The following is a 22302-nucleotide window of genomic DNA, read 5'->3' on the forward strand; positions in this document are numbered from 1 at the left end:
AGAAAGAGAGAGCAAGAGAGTCAGAGAGGGATACAGTTATGGTCTCGCTAGCCAGTGGTGACATTATGCAACGTGATTAGCGTGAGTCTACATATAACAAAATAGGAAAATGATTAGGCACATGGCAGAGTTTGTCCTGGTTAAAATTGCAATCATCACATGAATACACAGGGGCCTCCCCTCATAGAAAATCAGAGATAAATATGTAATTTATGTTGATTAGGGGACACAGAAACACATTTCACCATGAAACTTAAAAATAACTTCTGAACAAAGGGAAAAGATTCCTCCGCCCCCAGACTCCAGACCAGTGACTGTGTGTCTGTGACGTTCACGTCCTAGCGATTCAGACAGACCTGGATGCCCAGAGGGGTGCGTTTAAAACCAAAATCAACAGCTATGGATCACAACAGCCTGCTAATGAAATCCCTCTTAATCCAATTACACTGCTTGCCATTCAGCATCCAGCCAGCACCCTGGTGAGCAGAGGGGAGAGCAGCTGCAGTGTGGGTCTCGGTAAGGTCTGAGCCAGGAATCCAGCAGCCTCTCCTACTGATCAGCCTGGGGCGCTGTGGGATCTCCCCCGGTGTGCGCGTGTCAAGGTTAGCGGCCAGAGGCTCAGGGTTACAGGAGGCCAGTTCAAATGGGGCAGCATTTAAGGAGCAGTTGGGGGAAATAACCCTTGAGGGATCCCCCCCCCCCAATCCCCCTCCTCCCCGCTTTCCCAAGTCCTAAAACCGCTCTGTAATCCTGCTAGGAATGGGGGGTCGTGGAGAGCTGAGCAGGAGGTTGTAAGGGAAGCATGGGTAGCGTGTGTGTGTGCGCGCTCTCGTGTCCTACAACGATAGAACCAAACAAGAGCAGACTCCCCCAAGAGTCGAGAGTAAGGCAACACACTCCTGTGAGGTATTTGCAATGTGTGGAACAACACTACAATACTGCCCCCATCCATCATGACCTCCCTCTGGCCACCCTGTACTGTGCAGGGCTGTCTAAGTGTGTGTGTGTGTGTGTGAGGAGGATGTTCTTCCTCTCCTCTCTCACTGTGTCCTGTCCTTGTACCTTTCTGGGCTGGGGGGTCCTGGGAGGGCGGAGGTCCTTTGGTCTGGGCAGACAGCAGCAGCTCGTAGGTGTGATCTTCCTCCACCGGGCCCCGCCTCTCATCACTACAGCTGTTGATGTGCAGGGCCTGGGGGACGGGGGACGGGGGGGGGGGGAAACAAGTCTCGTTACATTGGGTTTGAACTGGGTGTCAATCTTAAATCTGAGCCCCTTGCAAAGAATATCTCAGTCAACTCAGAATTTTACATTTGTTCACACATCAGCCTCTCAGATGTTATACAGCCCATCCAGGGCCAGGCCTGACAGCGACCACATCATTAAAGCAACAGTGGATTTGCTAAATAACACACGTCATGTAAGAGTCCTGGCACTGACAATGAATTTCCATAACCACAGTTCTTTCTTTATAGTGTCTCTAGCCTCGTCTGTCACAGCCAGGATATTGCCACACAAACTCTGTTCCAGGATTGGTCCCATCACTCTAGCCCATTACCAGAGCTGCCCCTTTCCGCTTCACTTCATCTCCCACATCACTCCTTCTCTTTCCCCATGCCGCACTCAGATGAATATTTATGAGGACGTTGTTTGATTTGAACAGACGTGGAGAGAATCACAGGGGGCTCAGGTACGTTTAACTCCGCCCCCATGTCCACCGTGACAGACACAAGGTAATAGTGACCGAGTTCTGCCAGAAAGCAGTTGATTTGGGGATTTCTGGAATTGTTTTATTTGATTGAATGTGGATCTTAATGCAACCACAGCCTGAAGAGACTTCTTCCAGCCCTCTGTGACCACTGCATACATCTTGGAGGAAGTGTTAGGAGTGGGGCGGCCCTCCTACATCTCCTCCTCACCTCTGAGCTCAGAATCAGAATCAGAAGCTCACCTCGTCCTCATGGCCTGGGGCAGGGTGGGTAGGGTGGCCCAGACGGTCTTTCTGTAAACGAAACACAACAATAGAACCTCAAACATACACAACTGAAGCATAAAGGACAAACAAGCTCTAGTCCTCTCCCAGTGTCCCAGTCATGTGCGGGTAATCGTCACCCTCTAGTGGAGAGTCAGGACTTTACATCCAGACAGGCAAATACACCAAAACAGGGGAAATATATCTCTAGTATTGTCTAATGTATATATGTGTGTGTGTGTACAATGTGCTGACCTTGCCAGCGTCACTGTCTGGCCGTCCAGAGTCTCTGTCGGAGGACTTGCCACTGGCCAGGCTGTCCAGGGAGTGGCAGGACGTGGCTTCAAACAGGGCCTCATACGGACTCTCCTCCTCCGGCCTCAGGGCCAGCCCTGAGATCAGCTCACTCACCTGCTCCATCTCACCTGCAAAACACACACACACACAGGGGTCATTGAGGTTTTCATTCAGACCCTGGAGAGCATAGGGAGCTTTGTATAGACACTGTCTGTACAAAGACCTGTATAGAGAGTAGAGGTCTACACGTGTTCAGGGGTCTACAGTGCACCTTTTTTCCTGGGACTGGGGCTCTCCTGAGGTGGGGGGACTGGAGGAGGAGGGAGGGCTAAATCTGGAGGATTTCCGCTCAGGTGACCTACAAAAAGAAATCAAAGTCACACAGGTGGGAAGGAAACCATGAGAGTTGTGACCTCTGCAGCACAGGGGAAGTTCTCTATCTACCTTGGATGAGGGCAGCTATCTGTCGGCTGTTCTGGGAGGGCATCTCTCTGACAGTGTCCAGCGCTGTGAGGCCCTTATAGTCCACCACGTTCACATTTATACCTAGACAGCACAGTAGGGAGATGAGTATGCAGAGTATAGGGTTAGAACAAGAGAGTATATGAGGTTCTACAGGGTGAGGTTTGTAATGAGTGGAGGTGTATGGTGGTGTGTGGGTCTGACCTGCCCTCAGGAGTTTCTGGACAACGTCTGTCTTCCCATAGAGAGCTGCTTCGTGAAGGGCACTGCCCTTCTCTGTCTGCAAACGCACACACACAGACAACCACCATTAAAAATGAGATCAATAGGAGCCATGCTAGCCTGCCATGCCCTAACAGAGATCGGAGACGCAGGTAAAGAGCTCCACGCTGCCCTGCTGGTCCTCCCCTGGCCCTGGCCTGCTAGCTGTGCAGGAACACACCGCTCTCACCAGGAAACAGAAGCTTGGGTGGCTATTTATACCCGACCACACCGGTGCCCTTCACTATGGACAATAATCTTGGTTGAGAAATCAAAGCAGATCATTTTCCAGCTCAGAGGAGCATGCTAATTAAAAGCTGTAGGACGCAAGGCCTGAGGGCTTCATATCAGACCCCCTGGCTGCACTACAGAGGGAAGAGAAGGAGAGTTGGAGGAGTGGCCAGACAGAGGGCACAGAGCGTTGTAAAGAAGGGGATCACAGGCTCCACCAGGGGGTGCAAAAACATCATCTGCAATCATCAAAAAAACACATTTCCCTTAAGCCTAGTCAGTAAATGTAAGCCCATATTGCAGTAGAAAAACTACTGGGGCAGATTAGGGTGTGCTACAACATTTAGGCCATAACAGCATGTTGTTTAATTCAAAAATACATCAGGGGTATATTTTGACACACAAATACACACAAGCACATCCACACCCACCAATGCAGATCCATGACAAAACACAGGGGCGTAGACAGACAGACACACACACACACACACACACACACACACCTCGTAGTTGATGTCCATGCCGGCGTCCAGCAGCACCTCCACCACGGCCAGATGGCCGTTGCGTGAGGCCAGGTGCAGAGGTGTGTGCTTCTTGGTGTTGCAGCTCAGCAGGTTGGGGTGGGCGCTGAGCAGCAGCTTGACCACCTCCAGCCGGCCGTAGAGGGCGGCCAGGTCCAGGGGCGTCTCAAACTTGTTGTTGCGCATGGTGGGGTCCGTCAGCTCCTCCAGCAGCAGGCACACCACCTGGGTGTGGCCGTACTGGGCGGCACAGTGGAGCGGCGTCTCGTTGTCATTGTTCTGGTGGACGGAGGGAGGGTGAACATTAGAACACGTTGAGTCAACAGACAGGCAGGTGGGGTGGAACAACAGACTAGAGGGTGTCTTAAGAAGGGTTAGGCAGGGGTTGATAGGACCCCCAGACAATATCGGCAGTCACAGAAGAGCATGAGCACATCATGAAACCCAGGAGGAGGAGGGGGGGGGGGGCTTCGCTGGATGGCTGGCTGGCTGGCTGGCTGGCTGGGTGGGTGGGTGGGTGGCTGGGTGGGTGGGTTGCTGGCTGGGTGGCTGGCTGGCTGGCTGGGTGGCTGGCTAAACAGGCTAGCTCAGCAAGGGGCTTGCGGGATGGTGAGGTGGACAGCTAAAAGGCTACATGGTAAGGGGAAGGGCATGTGGAGAGAACTAGACTACTTATCACCTCAGATGTGTTGTCATTCACACCTCAGGTGGAGCTGCCAGCTACCCCCCCCTCCTCCCCTGCAGAGACCCAACACCTGCTCCTGACAACAGCATGGGCTTCACCACCATGCCTAGACTAAAGATCACCTAACGAGACACATGATTTAGAGAGGAGAGGGAGTTATTCCAAAGTGGGGGAGTGGTGGTTCATGCAGTGATAGACAGGGTAGTGTTGGCGGAGGTGAGTGCTGTAGTAACACACGGAGCAGGCTGAGTGTGGGAGAGAGGGAGACGTGCGTTTGGACGTGTGGCGACAGCAAGCAGATGCTCTCAGGGTGACCCAGTGAGCTCCAGTGCTGGAGGAGCCAGGCTCAGTGTGTCAGCAGGGCCGGGGTGAGCTACAGAGGAGATGGAGGACTGGATAGGGTTAGGAAGAGGCCCGGCTAGTGAAACGAGACATTTTGACAGGCCAGGTATTGCACAGCAATTAGGTACACTGGATTCCATAAGGTAACGTAAAGATTCTTTGAACAGTTAAGCCCCCTTCAAAGTGGAATGCTATGTTTATTATTACTCTACCACTAGTGGCCAGCAGGAGGCATACACTAACGTTCATGAGCTCAACTGTTAAGCTGAAATACTGCACACATGGCTAAAACATGGTCAGGCCAAAGCCACTGTCAATAACATGCCTTCCATTGTGTTGTCTGAGGGAATGTCTTCAGTGGCCGAGATGGTAGGCCGCTTGTACTCAACAACAGGTCGGATGGCAAAGGAAGCAATTTGCCCCGTTACGGTAAAATGAGACGCACTACAGAATGCTCCATGGAATTCACACGACTGAACTACCCCACTTCTGAGCACGCTAGCTCCTTTGTGCCAGTCAACACTGTGTGTCGGGGCGTGGCAGTGCCAGCCTCCGTGGGGAGGCCGGGCCCAGAGTGTCAGTCATACCACCAATGCATCCACCACCTAGGGGCTGCTGACAGCAGGCTGGAAAATACCCGCCTGCACGGATGGAGTGCCAGGTTGGGAGCCTCCCTGAGGGACACGTCAGCTGTGGCTCTGTGCTGCCAGTTAAAGACGGGTCAGGAGAGGGTGGGGACATTTTTGGGGGGGCAGCCCCAGACAGGTGTTGGCCCCTCCACTTTCAACTGGCCCCATCTGACGCCAGATGGGATCAGCAGGTAACCCAGCTCCATTGTTAACGGTGGAGACAGAGCGTGGGGGGAGAGACAATCAGAGCAGGTCCCAGCTTGAGTCAAGAGAAAAAGGAGCTGCCCCTGTGCCAGAAAGTAACAACACAATAAGGAGAATGAAATCAAAAGGAAAAATAAGAGAGATAAAAAGAGAGAGAAATAAGGCGAAAGAAAGAGAAAGAGAGAGAGATAAAAAAGAGAGAGAGGCAGGTTAAGAGAGTCGCACTTGCCTAGGATGAACTGTACAAAACAAACATCATAAGAGGAGGCCCAGGAAGGAAAAACACCATAACAAAACCCTTTATTTGTGACTGGAACCTTTATTTCCTCTCTTCTTTCATTCTGAGATGCATGCATGTTGTACGTGCTAATATAACGCTCTCTCGCTGCTTCTCTCTCTCATGTATCTCTCGCTGCTTCTCTCTCTCATGTATCTCTCGCTGCCTCTCTCTCTCCTGCAGGAGAATGGCTGAGCCACACACAATGCAGCTTGCCGCCTCACATCTGTGACGCACCGTCGAGCGTTTTGTCATCATCATCCCCGGCAGCTTTTTAAAGAGATTTACTCTGCGCTATTAGATGACTGCAGCCAGCAGATCCACACACGTGCTGCTCTGATTACATCAACTTCACAGTAACATGATTCACAGCCCAGTGTCCAAGAGCCTGGCACAGCCAGGATCAATCTCCCCTAACATCCGTATGAACACAGGCCTCTAACACCCAGCCTAGTGACTGTGCAGGACTGAGTGATGTTTGTCTTCAAACCTGGACCAGGTCAGTGTGTATCCTTACATGACCCCGCCCCCCCCCCCCCCCCCCCCTCTGGGCTGACATGGCTGAGAGCCCTCCCTCCTCATCTCCTGCTGTGGCCAGTCCTAGTACGTCTGTGTGTGTGTGTTTGTGTGTGATTGTATTAGCCATGGGTGGCCTCTCAGGACCACGGTGGAAGAGCAGCATGACTCAGACCTGCGCTGCAGCCTCCAGCTCCCCTCCACCCCACCACACTCCGGCACTAGGTACCACGTGAGACAGGATACACACACACACACACAAGGATTGAAAAAGATGGTTGTGGTCCCCACTCGCGCACACACACAACCCAAGATTGACCATCTGACTGTTATCCACAGAGCTGAGTTTAGCTGGATCAACATCCTGGCTGGTGTTTCCTGAACAGCACCATCATCATGTTTACATTGACAAAGTCCTGATCTAACCTTCTTACAAACCACTGAACTGTGTCTTTTCTCCCGATCCAGAGCTGCTGATGCATGTCAGACACACAGATCTGGTAAAGTGAACACTAACCATGAACATCTGGAGATTACACTGCACTCTGAACTGTTGGGATGCTTCTCTAGAATGTTCCGGCAGAGGGAGGGAGAGAGGGAGGGATAGATGGAGAGAAGGAGGGAAAACGAGAGAGATTGAACATGCAGCTTCTTCTAGGGCTGAGACACTAACGTACTGTGAATAGTGACCTCTGTCACGTGACGAGCTCGCTGGTGGAGCGAGGGAGGCGGTTACATCACGCTCTGGCCCATGGGGCTGGCAGTGGTAGTAGGGGGCGGGGCTGACCAGCTGTTGTAGCCTGTGTGCCAGAGGGCTGCCTACACCACTGCATGCAAGTGGCCACAAGTCGCCCCCCCCCCCCGCCCCCCCCCCTCTCTCTCTCTCTCTCTCTCTCTCTCTCTCTCTCTCTCTCACACATACACACACACACACACACACAGTCTATACTATGCAGGATCGACGTTGTATGCACACTCGCACACTCCAAATCCTGCATTCTGACTCGGTAGCAGCATAGGCCGAGCCCAAGATATTATAGAAGGGCTGTAGCCGATATACTCTATAGGGCAAGAATACAGCACATAATTATATACTTCACCAGTCGTATGTGATTGAATCAAACACATGAAACATGCTAGTCTGGAGACAGCCTGGAGACTGGAGATACCATCTCTGGCCTCTCCCATCCATCCATCCATCCATCCACCCCACCTCGCTCTCTCTCTGTCTCTTTCTCTCTGTCTCTCTCTCGCCTCACTGGCCTGCAGCAACAACTGGATCTAACAAGGCAGCTACACACGTGTCTAGAAATATGCAGAAAAATAGATCAGGCCCATTCAGACAGACATGCTCCTCAGGGCTGCTCTACTGTATGTGACACTCGCACATCCCTGCATGACAGGAAGGGGATGGAGGGATGGGGGGATGAGGGCTGACATGCTGTGTGGTAATGTTTAAAACATGGACTCCAGGGGGCTGGGAGAGAGCCAGTGAGAGGCTGTTGGATTAGCCTCTTCCTGACATTATGGGATGGCATAGTTACAAGGAATATTGTATTTTTAACGTATTATCACTCCGTTCCATTCAATATCAGGTGTTAACATCTGTCTGGAGCTAAAACATGCCTGAGTGAACAAGTTCACATTCCACTGTGATTAGGTATGGTTTTAGCTATGTCCTCTGGTATCAGATCATCACAAGACAAGTGCCAGGTCGATAGGTTACCTAGCGTACACTGTACATCAGGAAGCCATCTGGAAATAGTTTATAGTGATGGCTGTGTTTGTGTGTGTGTGTGTGCTTTGAGTCTGTTTATGTGTGTGTCCATATGTGCTGCTCAGCTAGATGGCCTGGTCTGGAGGACTGGACAGGTAACCAATATGTTGATACGAGGATTGGCAAAGATTTCCAAGCAGCATTCACGCAAGGAGCACCTCTATCATAAAACTGACAGAAACCTGTTTTCCTAGTCAGGGAGGACAATGAAACCGTAAAAGGATGAGTCAGTGTTGTTGTGAATATTTTCAAACAAACCTAACTGGGTCATGGGGAGTTGGTGAGATGAGTTACCTCAGGGAACCAGGCAGCCTGACTGAGCTGCTTCACTCATGGTGCAGCTATTGGAATGGCATCAAAGTGTCAGGCCGTGGAGACAGTCCCACAGGGAGGAGCAGCAGGAGTGGAGTATAGCCACACTGGGGCCAGGACCAGGGGGGTTGAGAGGGGCATGCGTGTAGAGCCACTCAAGGCTGGGCTGCAGAGCTCCTCTGTGGGGTACAATGTGTACTGACAGCCCCGTCCTCCATCCACCCTTGTTCTCTCCCAACTCCACACCCACCTTTCCTGGCACCCCCCTCTCTCTGTCTCTCCCTCTGTCTGTCTCTTCCTCCCTCTGTCTACCCTCGCTCCAGTGGGTCACTCCCCACCGCTGCACGAGCAATCAGCCGTGACACGGTTACTATGACAACATCCCACCTCTCCCTCTCTTCCATGGTGAAGGCTCACGAACACAAACAGAGAGAGTGAGGCGCGCGCGCGCACACACACACGCACACACACACACATGAAAGAGGCTGGCATGCTCTCCCTGATGCTGATGCAGAGAGACTGGTACAGGGAAAAGCTCCCTCCCTCTCTCGTATCCTCCCTCCTCGAGTGTCGTTGTCTAATTCTAAACAGAGAGGGTATAAGAGGCAGGGTGGGGTGGAGCCCAGAGACCCGTGGTCACATGATGCCAGCAGCATGACCGGTGCCACAACATCCAGACTGCATTCATGTCTCTGATTAATTCATCACATAATATCAATTATTCAGCTCCGCGACCAGGTAGTGGACCTGCTACTGTCCCATCAGCTGTACACTGACACAGAGCTTCACAGATTAACGTACGGTCACTGCCAAAACATACTGAGAATGTAGAAAGACTATCCAGTGTGAAGTACTGTGTTTGTCTGGTCAAATAACGTTGCATGGCCCTTTAAAAAAAGACTGCCTCTCCAACTAAAGCTAAGAGGCTTACTCGAGCATACAGGAAATTTGACACCATTCAAAATAAAGCCTGTCTTCATATACAATTGTTGAACTATTCCCTCCCTAGTGGTGGTGTTGTGAGGGAGGTGGTGACTGCAGTATGTCAGAACTGGAGCTGAGGTGATCATAGTTAGGTTGAGAAGCTCTGCATCTCCTGGGAACAGGAGGCTCTCCACGAAGCTGCTATGGTTAGGTAGACATTAATGATGCTGGCCCTTTTGACTATGTACCCAGCCCTGCATTAACAAACGTGTGAAAGCAAGCTTACAACAACACTTGTCGAATTAGAATAGTAACACCTTTTGGGTAGGTATAGCTTTGTGGTTAGAGCATTTGACTGATTGGGATTTAAACCTTAATCAAAAGATCGCAAGTTCAAATCCCTCCTGGACTGTACATGGTTACAGTAGACACAACCCAACAGCCATACTAGTGTGGCTGACAGTGTGGACTAGAGAGGTGTCCATACACAGGTAGGCCGGGGGTTGTGTTGTGATGCAGTCCCCAGGTGCCTGCCTCCCAGTTCCCCTATAGGTGAGCTGGCTAATGAGGGGCGGTGGGGTCCTCCAGAGACCGTCAGGCTGGCGTGTAGGCAGGGCTGGAAGTGTACTACACAACATGAGCTTGGCTGGAACAACAGGAACACTGACCGCCGGGAGAGGGGAGAGGAGAGACAACAGACAGCACTAACATCCCCAAACCAGTTGTCATCGCTCTAGATCGACGTGAAAGAGTGCGTGGACAGAGAAAGCCAGACAACCCACCGCAGCACCGTAGCAAACCCCAACCTCCAATCAACGAGTCCACAACTAGTCTACTGTTTGCACAGAGAAAGCACAGGATCAAATGACTTTTGTCTAGCAGAGCAGCAGTGCAGGCAGCAGTAGCCCCGAGCAGAGAGAGGCCAAGGCAGGCTGGAGATGACTGAGCCAGCAGCAGGAAAGCAGAGAAGGACATAAGGAATGGATCTCAGCAGCACTGTGTACACACCTTGGCGTTAATATATGGATCAAAGGGGCCACAGCGTTTGAACTCTCTGTGGTCTACAGAGCTCTAGGAGGGAGGAAGAGAAGATGAGGCAATGGTTTCTCACACATACATAGGAAATGGATGACAGTGAGTAAAACTACATTGGCAGAACAAAAATGAAAGAATTAATGAACAAATGTCACGGACAGGCATTGGAACATCCAGGAGGAATAACCCAGAATGGCAGACCCAGGCCCGTATGTGTCTGATAATACACTCTAAATATGTGACTTCTGGAGTTCGACAAATCAGTCAAACTGTTGGACTAGTTTATCAGGGAAACATTGGGTCTGTTGCTTGAAGCTGTGATTGAGCTAGTTCTAGGGCCTCATTCTGGGTCATTTCTGCTGTCTGAGGTAAAGATTCTGAACATGAGACTGAGGATGCTGCCAGTGGCTGACAGGGCAGAGCAAACACATCATCCATTAGACAGAGACGAACTCTGCTCACATTCACAAGTCACTCAAAGACAGATTAGTCAAGTCAGGACCAGGATGCAGTGGGTTAATGCAGTCTGAGAAAAGAACGCATGGCAGACTGCTGGGCTTTAGGGTTCGTCAGACTATTCAAGGAAAATGAAGAATGCGTCCTATATAAAATGTAAAAAGAACCTAAGGCTTCATGTCCACGGATCTTCTGACTCACGTAGTGACTACTGCAATTTAAGGATAAATTGTGCAACAATTTTTTTTCTCAACATATGATAACATTGTGAGGTAAACAGAGGAAGGGTTTTAGAGAGAGAGAAGAGAGAGAGAGAGAGAGAGAGCAAGATAGAGAGCAAGAGAGATACCCATTGCCAGAACAGAGGGTGTCAGACCTGTTCGTTGAGTTTGGGGTGTGAGGGCCCTTGGTGAATGAGGAGCCTGACGATGCGCTGGTCTCCCTTCCAGGCAGCCAGGTGGAGGGGATAGCAGCCCTTGTTGTCAGCGATGTTAGTCAAGGCCTCGTTACGTAGCAGCACCTCGACCACTTCACTGCAGACGGGATGCATAGGGGCAGAAACGAGTTCAGACACTCAACCAAAACCAAAAAGTCACCTAAATAATATTATAATATTCGTATACGTATGTATTGGCCAGAAAGAACAGTTTATAATTTTAATAGTGATAGGATGAATCTTTCTGTCAGAAGGCAGGCCAGAAAGAGTTGCACGACACTGTAGAGTTGACTTTGTTTATTAGGCCCGAGCTTGGATCGTGTGACTTCCCCACGACAGAGTGGTCAACATGAGTGAGGAACATGTCTCACAGACGTCTTGTATATATGGCTGGACATATAGTAACCCCAAAACATGCTCTTAAACAGCACAAACTCCACTGATGATGCCCATTGGAAATGGCATGCAGGTGATAGAGTGGTTGTTTGTACTATTCTCTGCATCTTGCTCTTTCCAGAGGTTGAACAGAGCACATTCCCGTATCTATATGCATATTGTCAAAGGCCCACTGCGTGACCTCTGGACCACAGCAAGGGACAATCCTCACATGCAGAAACTCTGCATATCAGCTAGTTACCACATCCCTGCATTAACACACAGTGGCTAGATACTGTATAGGTCAGACCTACCTGTGACCGTTCAGGGCTGCGTGGTGGAGAGGAGTGTATCCTGTGCTGTCCACACAATTCACATTGGGACCCCTCCAGATGCTGTAGAGACAGAGTGAGATCAGAACCAGTTACACACAAACACATACATAAAGGTGCAATAACACAATAATTTAAATTTTGGGACAGGTCAAGTTCAGTTTGGGACAGTTCATTTTGCACTTTGGGACAGTTCATTTTGCACTTTGGGACAGTACTGGGAAAGTGAGGAAAAAAGTTAGTTGGGAGCCCTGTCCACAGGGTGTATGAGGTTGGTCAACTGATAACATTCAAGACACTCAGAGGGATTGGCTGTGAGCCTGATATACGGTGCAGTACTGTGGAAGGGTTTTAAGGGAGATAAGAGAGAGAGAGAGCAAGATAGAGAGCAAGAGAGAGAGAGAGAGAGAGAGAGAGAGAGAGAGAGAGAGAGAGAGAGAGAGAGAGAGAGAGAGAGAGAGAGAGAGAGCCCACAGCTCCCAACAACCCACAATCTTCTCAAACCATCGAGAAATCAAGAAAGCAGTACCTGCTGAGTCACACACAGCCACACATCAACCCGAGTCAGTCATTAACACAGTTTGATCATCATGAGGCCAGAAGGTTGGTTAACCTCATACACAGCTCTGAGCATGGCTGATTCTAACATGCTTAGATTAGGCCATGTTATGAGGCTTAACATTCTTCTCAAAATATAATTTTGTGTATGTGATAAATTGTGCAGATGCCATAAACCAGACATTTAATCTACAAGGCCATAAACCTTCCTTAAGAAAGTCTAGATACGGTGCTGGGAAGTGTAGAAGGTAGAGGAGGATATACAACTGTTGGCCAGCTAGCTCTGGAGCTTCCCAGCCTTCACTTCAGCTAAGTCAGCTGTCAGATGAGATTGTTTGTTTCTTTTAATCTGCAGAAAGCGGCAGCAAGGGGGTGGGGGGTAGATAGAGTGGCAGAGAGAGACAGAGACAGAGAGAAATAGAGAGTAATTAAACAGGCCAAAGGAAGCCTGTCTAGTCTAGTGTATGGTAGAACGCCAACTCCAGGATATGCAAACTTAACTAAACATCCTAAATAAATCATGGCCCAAAAGATTCCAGTGCCTGAATAAAGGTCTGTGAGAGAAGGGAGTGAGAGAGAGGGATTTCACCTGGACAGAGGAGGAGGACACACTGCACTCTTTTACCACTAAATCCATCTCTACAGACAGACAATGGAAGCAGATTAAAAGGTCAACACAAGTTGACATGTTGCCATGCCTCATGTCATCAGTTAATCCATGTCATACATGCGTGTCTTCAACCTTGAGAGAGGAGGAGCAGAGTGCAGTGTGAAGGCCTGGACAGACAGGATGCTCCCATCACATCTGAGCCGTTGCACTGAATACCCTGTTTCTGTTCTCAAGCCTGTACAGCGGTAGATCATCACCCAACATACACACAGACCTTGATTCCAGGTGACTTTAGACCCATTTGGCATCTCATACTGGGATGGCAAGGTCCTCTATCCACAGTACCAGCCAAACTGGGTGGAGCAGTGAGGAGGTGGAGTAGAGGGTGGTCTGATAGGGGAAGATCCACATCCAACCAGACTATTTAGTCTACAGCACTGTTCCATAAGCACATCGGCCAAGCTCTAAGGAGGAGCACAGGATTCTTATTTAGGGATTTATACTTTCATGCCCACTGATAGCATCACAGTCTAAAACTAAGTAAAATGGCCTCCTAGTTTCTGTTCCGGATGCTGTGGGACAGAAGTAATTCTGTCATGTGTTTTCTACAAATAGCTTGAGCCATAACAGAATCACAAACTCACTCTTCCTAGCGGCATTCTATGCTCAATAATGAACTCGACTTTAATTAGCTACAATATCCGCGCAGAGCAGGTCTGCTAAAATGATTCTGTAACACACTGACAATGTCGAGGAAGGATATGGATGGACATTATAAAGTGTGACAACCAGAGGCCTCTGCAGTAGAATCTTCTGGTGCCAGGACTAAGTTTATCGTCCCCAAGGCATCGTAGCAGTGAGGCCCTCAAGGGCATGAGTCAGAGTGGCACTCCACAATCCACTTTATCCTCTTACTGTGCCTCCCAACTGACCAGACAGAGGGACAGAGCTTAGATGAGGCGGTGGGCAAAAAGAAGCTGATTTGGATTGGGAAGCAGAGTGGGGCACATTCATGGGAACTGATTTAGGAATTCTTCTTTGAAAGGCTGAGTTAATCCCTAATTTCCCTGAGGGAATATCAGGGTGATGAGGCAGAAGTCTGAAAGAGATTCTGGGGGCTGTAATTTGGTGTTGCACAAAGCCTGGCCAGTTAGAGGAGAATTTATAATAAAGATTCCCTCTTTCATGCATTCTTTGTGTATGAGATGTGTTGAAGCTGCTCCGATCCACAAGACGTCTTAAGAGCCACATTCTTATTTTCTCGTTTATCACCATCTCTAAAACTGAAACTGAAATGCCCTCCTCTTGCCATATGTCTCTGCAGTGGTTCCCTCTACTTCTTCAGCATCCACCACTCAGAGAGATCTGGACAAACAATAAACCGAACTGTTCACCAGACGGGATGGCAGAGTTGGGGGTTGGATCCCGGTCACAGGTGAGTTTGATGGACAGCAGAGCCCAGGTGAGGTTTGGCCGAGTGTCAAATTAGCAGATTTGTCCTCCAGCCCATTAGCGTCGTGGCCACACAGCCAGGGATTAGCCCAGGCCCCAGGCATTCTGCCCAGCGGTGACCGGTGCGTGGCAAGCACTACCCAGGCAATTGGGCTTAATTATGCATCGCTTGCTGCTGGCAGATGTCTGTGTGCCAAACAGTAGCAAGCTCAGATCAGCTTGCCACTCGGTCCCCAACTTGTGCAGCAGTAGCCTGCCTGTTAGAGAGAGCCTGGCACTTAGATACCTGCTAATGTCCTCCTATGGACCAAAGTGTATTACACTAATTCCCACTGGCTTCAAGAACTCAGACCTGTTACCCCTCTGGCACACTGCAGCCAGCACTGACAAACCAATGTGTAAGTTATGTGAGGCCAAGCTATGGAAGGTGGAGGGGTGCCGGAAAATGAATATGAGTCAACCGAGCCTAGGTGCCAGAGACGAAAGACTTGTATAAATGGTCTAAGTACCTCCTGTATGTATTACATTGATGTTACGTAATAAATTGTTTAGGTTTGTTCACTCTGTTACACAAGTAGTATAGTGTAGGGTCTGTAACGATTTTCCCTGACCAATTTCACTGACGAAAGTCTATGAAAGTCATGTGATTTCGGATCATGGCCATTTAAGGCTACATTTCAAACATTTGGCCTACACGTTGCATTATCTTACCACAATATTTCAACGAACACAAACAACTTCCTGAGTAAGATTGTGAAGGCCTCGGCTTTCACTTTATAAAGACACAGGCCTGCTGCTCTCATTCACAGCCAGCTCATTAGCCTATGGTTAGATAACCATAATAGTGTGTGGGTGGGAGTGTGTGTGTGTGTGTGTGTGGCAGAGCCCGATTGAGTCTTCATGGCACGAGACGGGGCGTCAGTGAGCGTCTGTTTCACACAGCATCTGAGTGGCAGCAGGAGGGAAGGCTAAACCTCTAACACCATGCGCTCTGAGAGCAGAGCATGCTAATGGGCACAGCCAATACCCAAATGACTGCCATTCGCTAAATATCCACTCGTGCCAGAGAGATGGGACGGATACAGAGAGAAAGAGACAGGAAGATCAGATGGGGTGAGACAGTAGGAGAAAGGGGAGATTCTATCCGCATCTTTCAAAGTGTCTCTGGGCCTTTACCAAGAAGGCTTTCCCACACCAACTGCACAGCAGATGCCATGGCAGTGAAAGCCCTGCAAATCCCGCTCCGCCTGCACGCTGCCATCCTTCTCCATCAACACTTTGTTGAAACATCAATTTGCTGGGTTGATTCAGCTCCCCTCCAGAAGGATGGAGGGGCAGTTATTCCCGGCCATGCTGATGACCCACTTATCCCATCTGAAAAAGCTGAAGAACTGTTGTCTGTTCCAGTTTGGTTGGTTAAAGTTATACCCATGCATGCAGCAGGTAGATAAAGAGTTCCCCTCCATGGATATCCTCAACACTGTTACCACCATACATGGTATTACTGTTACAGTTATAACAGTAGTAGGTGGTAGATGGTAAGCAGATAGTATTGGAGATGTAGTAGAAGCAGTTTATGCACATCATTTATGTCTGAACACAGATCAAGAAAGTGTTACTGACGACAAAACAATGTTGTCCAGATATAGTGTGTGTGTGTGTGTGTGTGTGTGTGGGGGGGGAGGTCTGAGAGTGCTTGTAATAGAGAACAGAGAGAGAGAATGTACTGAACTCTCAGTAGAAGTCTTGCATCAGAAACTGTTTTTGTAGAGAACCACATCTACATCACATTCAGCACAATCATGACAAAATGAGGGAAGTACAGACAGTATGCAGGGTAAAGATTAAGATAACCACTTTAGCTGTCTGACATCAGGTCTATATCTTCACAAAAAACTGACTGTTTCAGAAAAAATAGGCCTAAGACTGGGCAAGCAGAAATAGGAAAGTAAAAGGGCAGCAGAACTTAAAAAGAAATGGGCTAATTAGTGGCCTAAATGTGCTGATAATATGGACCAAGTCTTTACAGTCTGACTCCAAGAACAACATGTTTGAAGTTTGTTGAGTGGGGGATTGGCTTTGGTCCCAGCAGGTGGGCCAGAGACTGCTGAGGGCAGCAGTGGGAGAGGGAGGGAGTGCCAGCCAGCCAGTTAGGGGCAGGTCAGGGGCTCCCACACAGGGGAACCCATCTGGATAGGACAGGGCATCCCTGGACCTGAAGCTACAATTCTAATATCCACGTAAAATAGTTTACACTGTTGTGGCAAACATGGAGACCGATTTTGTCAACTTTGTGTCTCCCATTTGTCCTGCAGTGTTGGAGAAGCTATTGACAGTGTGGTAACAAAAAGGTCACACAAACAAACCTCTTCAGGCTTAATTAGAAGTGTCTGTTTCTGTAGGGGCATACCAAGCTCCTGGTGAAGAAGCAAGGCACCATTCTGTTTGTTTTAACAGAAAACCGCAGTAGAACTGGTAGCTATAAATAACCAGGTTTTCTCCAAATCCAACTTCTTATCTGGAACTAATGCGTAGTAGTTTTCCTGTCAAGATTAGTTTCAAATTCAGCCTTCTTACAATCATTATACAACTTAAAACTTAAAAGTCAGAAATATACATTAAAAAATATTTATTGGACACAACATCCCCTATCCACATCTCAAAATCAAATTTTATTTCTAAAATAGTTTGGTTAACATGAAATCCCCCACACTTTCATAAAACCGCTAGGCTATAACAAAGTTTGACATAACAAAGGCAATAGAATCCAATTTAATAGGATTACAGTATCATCTTTCTCAAAACATTATATAAAAAACTCTGGATACATCTCTATGGGAGTGTCATGACAAGCTAGATTATCATGTGACAGGGATAGAAGGACTGCACAACAACAAATCTAAAGTAACATCTCTTTCACCACACATGTGAACTATTTCTTTTAAATGCTGGTAAAAGTCATGTGCAAAACTAAAGCATTATTGTGGCTGTTTAAACAAACGTGTCTTCTTAGTCACTGTTCCTGCCTTCCCCCACACGTATGTGGAATTCATCACAAGTTAAAGACGACTGCCACAGAGGTATGTGGTCCTGGGTGCGTCTACTTTCTCCAACAGGACAAACATATGGGTTGTAAACCTGACATGGCCTCACATTCAGAGGAGCCCCCAAATTGAGAAGCTCAAGGAATTCTTACACAATGGTGTTAGATTTCCCAGCTACCAGAGCTCCCTACTGAGAGAGACAATTCAGAGGTCAATACAATCCCAGTGTCTGAACGTGACTCGGAAGGCCTGCTGTCTGACCAGCTACCAGTTCAACTTGGAAGTTGAGTGTAAACAGAGGCTACATGAGTAATGAAAAAGCCCTTCCTGGGGTTCTGGATACCATATTGTAGGTGGACTAAAGAGATATTAGATATTCAATGGAGAAAGTCACTAAACAGCTGATGTCCAAAAGCTTGGTACTAACTGTCAGTACTAACATCTTGAATTTGAACATGCTGCCAAACATAATCTGGAGGTGATGATAAACTGACTGCTAATATTGTGGAGGATGCGAGCTGAATATGAATTGTCTTGCATTATTTTAATAACATGAATAGGTCATTACATCTAAGGTTGTAAGCATTGGATAACCAAGGGCTGTTCATCAAGTTTCATTATCCTGTGGGCTACTGGCCGGAATCATCCACCAGAATTCCTTTGTGAATTATCTGCCTTGGCTCCACAGTTTTTCCCAACCTTGGAGGCTTGGAGTAGGCTGAACCGAGGCTTTTCACAAACACACCACAGACTGAGGAAAAGGGGTAGTCGGTTGAGAGTGACAGGCTCCTGCTGAGAGCCCTGTCATCTGCAGAAGCACCATCTCCTGAGTGGCTGAGGTGACAGAGTGATTACTCACATCACCTTTCTGTTGACTCACTGGCCCTCTCACATGCACACTATACTTGATTGCACAAAGTGGACAAACCAGTCATGCTTGAATAAAAGATAAATATTTTTGCATAACGAAACTAACTGCTGCTCAAACTTAGCATGCTATGTATATTTTTGCGAGCTGCAGTAGGCTATATTTGAGTACAAAATGGAACTTTCTTGTTTTGAAGCAAGTCTACTCTGCTTGATTCACTGGGCACCTACATTAGAAAAGATTACATGTGTGGGCCTATTCTAAATAGGTTGTCTAGTTTCAACCATTGACAGCTTTCTTTCACTCAAGTAAGAAAAAAAACAGCCTGAATGGTCCTCAGGGACTGATATAAATATGAAAAGCCATCCTTTCTCAGCTGAGTCAATGGGACAAAGAAACTGGCTGTGAATTTAGAAGACAACCCTCTCATCTGGCTAAGCTCTCAGAGTGTCAGTCCAGAACTCCATGCATTCCTTACTTAATTTCTCAGTGGGCAGGCAGGCTCTCTGCTTCCTCCCTGCCATGGACTCATCTTACCTCCGGTCCAGCCATAGCAGCTGGGGCTGTTTGGACAACATGGGGCAGGAAGTTCCAACAAGGGGTTCTTCCTGTGGACCTCCAGGACTGAGACCTTTAGGGGGGCCGCAAACTATTTCCCTATAGGCTAAGTTAAATAGCTTTATAATTTGATTAAGCATGAACCTAACCATGGGAATAATTAATATGACAGACAGTTAGCTGAGTGTAGCCTATAACTCAAGAATATGGGATCTCAGAGATTTATAGATAACTTGTTATTGAAAGTTCACACACATCATTTTGAGTGTATATCTAGATATCACTGAACCCTGTCTCTAGAGTCAGGCAACCCTATCAGGTTTCGCTCTGCAGTTCAATCTTGTTAGTGTTCCAAAATGATGATGCAGAGATGGCCATGTTTTACCTATAAATTGCAATTCCAGTGTCAACAATGACAAATGTGTTCAGAAGGGGTCAGTCCATATCAGTCATACCATACCTCCAACCTCTGAGGAGCAGAATGTTCATAAAACAGAGCTGCACTCCTGCCGGTTACAGTTTGACAAGTCTCAACGTGTGCTTCATTCCACAGAAAGAACAACTCCAATCCAACACACAACACACACCTTCCACACTGCTAACAATAACTTACATATTACTATCAATTCTGAAGCGTAAACATACTTATATGTCCATTTAAGCAAAGTATGCTGGAAACCAACATTGGTAACATTCTCCCATACAGCACTATTTCACTTTGACACTTTTCACAAGAAGTTATCCCAGAGAAGATGTTTTCCAGCCTAAGCCTACCTACCACCTCTGATGTCATTCTCTCTAAAACGTCAAATTAGGTTGAGTATGCTGTCTATACATAGACACATTTTGGGCAGGTGGGGGCAGAAATACCAGTAACACTGGTATTATTTGTGATGTAAAACACTGGCCAGAATTATTTTGCCACGGATGTTCAGCTAACTGAAACAGCCCATTTGAACCACTGGCTGAGTTTATGGTAATTCACATTGATGCCTCTAAACGTATTGACATTTTGATTACAAGCACTAAATCAAATGTCACATACAATAGCAACACTCCCCCAAGGCCACTTTGTGGTGAACATTGCCTACATGTCAATACATTTGTATAGCTCACATATCTAAAGAGGAAACGTTAAGAGCTGTAGCTCACTGACTGGGCGGCCCAGAGGCCAGCGAGGAGTGTGTTGTGTTAGGTTAAAGCGCTCTTCCACAGTCACAACCAATTTATTCACATCTAACAAGGGTTAGTCAATAATTTTCCAAAAATTAGGTTTATAGACATTGATCAGACAAGTCAGACCAGATGATCCAACCCTCCAGCCCACCCATACATCAGTGAGAAAGAGGGGGAGAGATGGAGTCAGCTTTGACTGCATGACATCCATGAATTGGATTTCCGATTAGGGGGTATAATGTAATTAGCTTGAGTACCGTACTTCCTGGTATGAAAAACACAGCGATTCATCAACACTGTGTCTTGGAGCAACACGTCTCTAGGTGTTACAGACTAAGATCCTCGCAGCCCTGTGAGCAGAATTCTGATCACTAACAATAAAGCATGTCTCTCAAGTGTACTGTGTGGAACAACAGCCAAACATTGTCTCTGTTCAGTAATGAAAAGAGACATCAAGGTTAAGTTGTATATGGCAGATCTGTGGCCATGCAAAAAAAACTGCAGATTTCAGACCATGTTCTTATTATTTTACATTGCAGTTTCTGTAAGAACCATTTTCTGGCTTGGTATAGTACATATTTTAAACATGACTGAGGTATACAGGGAGTTCATTATCAAACCACACCACATGGACCTAAAGGGGTACTGATACCGGAGGCAAGGTTAGAAGTTCCTGTGCTATAAATGGTCTGGAGGGATATCAAACTAAGCGCACTTATCTTTAGATCAGAGGAAAACGTCATATCTAGCATACAAGACTCATGTTATGAGACAGTTCATGCATTAAATTGTTGCGCTTCTACAACAAGACACTGACACATGGACCCCCGTTTCCTCACAATTAGCAAGGCATCGGTACTGATTTAAACATGCAAAAAAAAGTCAATTTCTACAGAGATGTCGCTACCATGTACCGTGACAAAACAGTAACCTCCTTTGACAGACAGATGCAGGAATATATGCTGAATAATGTCGTAAATAATCATAACAATTCGTGGTTAATGTCATGCTGAAATCCATTTTTAGCTCTCCTAACAAAGAGGAATTCCATTGCGCGTGCACTGATCTGGCTGCGTTGTAGACATGGCGAGAAGGTCCACTAGCTGCCAAGATGCTAGCAAACAACTAGCTTGCCATAAAACATGAATGGGTCGAGTAAGCTTTCATTAGCTAGAAACTGATGCACAAAGATAGTATGATATTTCTTATGTGGTTTCCTTTGCATTTATTGATTACTTTGAGTTCTACAGTGGCATATAGGACTCGTAACATCTGTTCGCGTTCTCCGCTTCCCATTCATCCACACCACAGATCCCCCCCTACCTGAGCAGGCTGGAAAGCGGGTGAGAGGAGGCACCGTGACCGCCGCTGTTGCCACCTCCACCCGTCCCAGATGATCCACTACCACTTCCAGTCGATTGTCGTTTGCCTGAAAGAAGCTTTTCCACGGCAGCAAGATTTCCAGTCCGCGCCGCCTCCAGGAGTTCCTGCTCCTTCCCCATCGCGGGACGAAAAGGGAATCGGGTGGTAGGGGAAAGGAGAGGGGCTGGAATTCCTTAGCGATCCACAGCCGTACAAGTTATTGCTATACTGGGGGAAACAAAGGTTTCCTCGGCTGCTGGGTCAACCTCTCCAGCGGTACAACTCTCCAGGATTCCAGATCGTATATGCTATCGCTCCGGGGAAAAGTTTCGTTCAGCACCGCCAAGCAAACTTCCTTTGCCCTGGTCCTCAAAGCGTCACTTCCTCGAAGCTACCCTCTCCGCGTAGTTTTCCCCCCACCTCTTTCATTTAGCGGTTGTATCTTTCACTACACTAGCCCCATCTATGCGCCTCTCCTAGCTGTGCTTCTTTTCAGTGCAATTTAGTACAGTTTATAGTTGAGAAAAACGGTTTACAAACAGATAGTTTGCAGCTACATCAGTCCAATTAACATGTTCAATTCCATGTTTCCAATTTCAGCATCACTACAAATTCCCTGTGCAAGCAAAGTAG

The 22302-nt window shown here is 47.7% G+C and overlaps 1 protein-coding gene across 3 annotated transcripts in view; it reads right to left on the reverse strand.

Moving 5' to 3' along the window:
- The window catches only part of anks1aa (ankyrin repeat and sterile alpha motif domain containing 1Aa), a 56639-nt gene extending 34581 nt beyond the window's left edge, over positions 1 to 22058 (reverse strand). For 2 of the 3 annotated variants that reach the window (XM_084680373.1, XM_084680372.1), the window contains exons 1-10: positions 21631 to 22058; positions 12024 to 12104; positions 11275 to 11431; positions 3724 to 4020; positions 2933 to 3008; positions 2711 to 2812; positions 2538 to 2624; positions 2225 to 2394; positions 1949 to 1999; positions 1063 to 1189 (exon numbers count right to left, since the gene is read on the reverse strand). In XM_084680373.1, coding sequence (XP_084536499.1) covers positions 1063 to 1189; positions 1949 to 1999; positions 2225 to 2394; positions 2538 to 2624; positions 2711 to 2812; positions 2933 to 3008; positions 3724 to 4020; positions 11275 to 11431; positions 12024 to 12104; positions 21631 to 21809 — 1327 coding nt within the window. In that variant the 5' untranslated portion in view covers positions 21810 to 22058. Of the gene's footprint in view, positions 1 to 1062; positions 1190 to 1948; positions 2000 to 2224; positions 2395 to 2537; positions 2625 to 2710; positions 2813 to 2932; positions 3009 to 3723; positions 4021 to 10415; positions 10479 to 11274; positions 11432 to 12023; positions 12105 to 21630 lie in introns of all 3 variants that reach the window. The other variant, XM_084680374.1, reaches the window with a different exon arrangement.
- Between the last annotated feature and the right edge of the window lie 244 nt (positions 22059 to 22302).

The sequence above is a fragment of the Hypomesus nipponensis genome, chromosome 18 (genome assembly GCF_054491055.1).
Source record: "Hypomesus nipponensis isolate SF chromosome 18, ASM5449105v1, whole genome shotgun sequence".
Lineage (NCBI taxonomy): Eukaryota > Metazoa > Chordata > Actinopteri > Osmeriformes > Osmeridae > Hypomesus > Hypomesus nipponensis.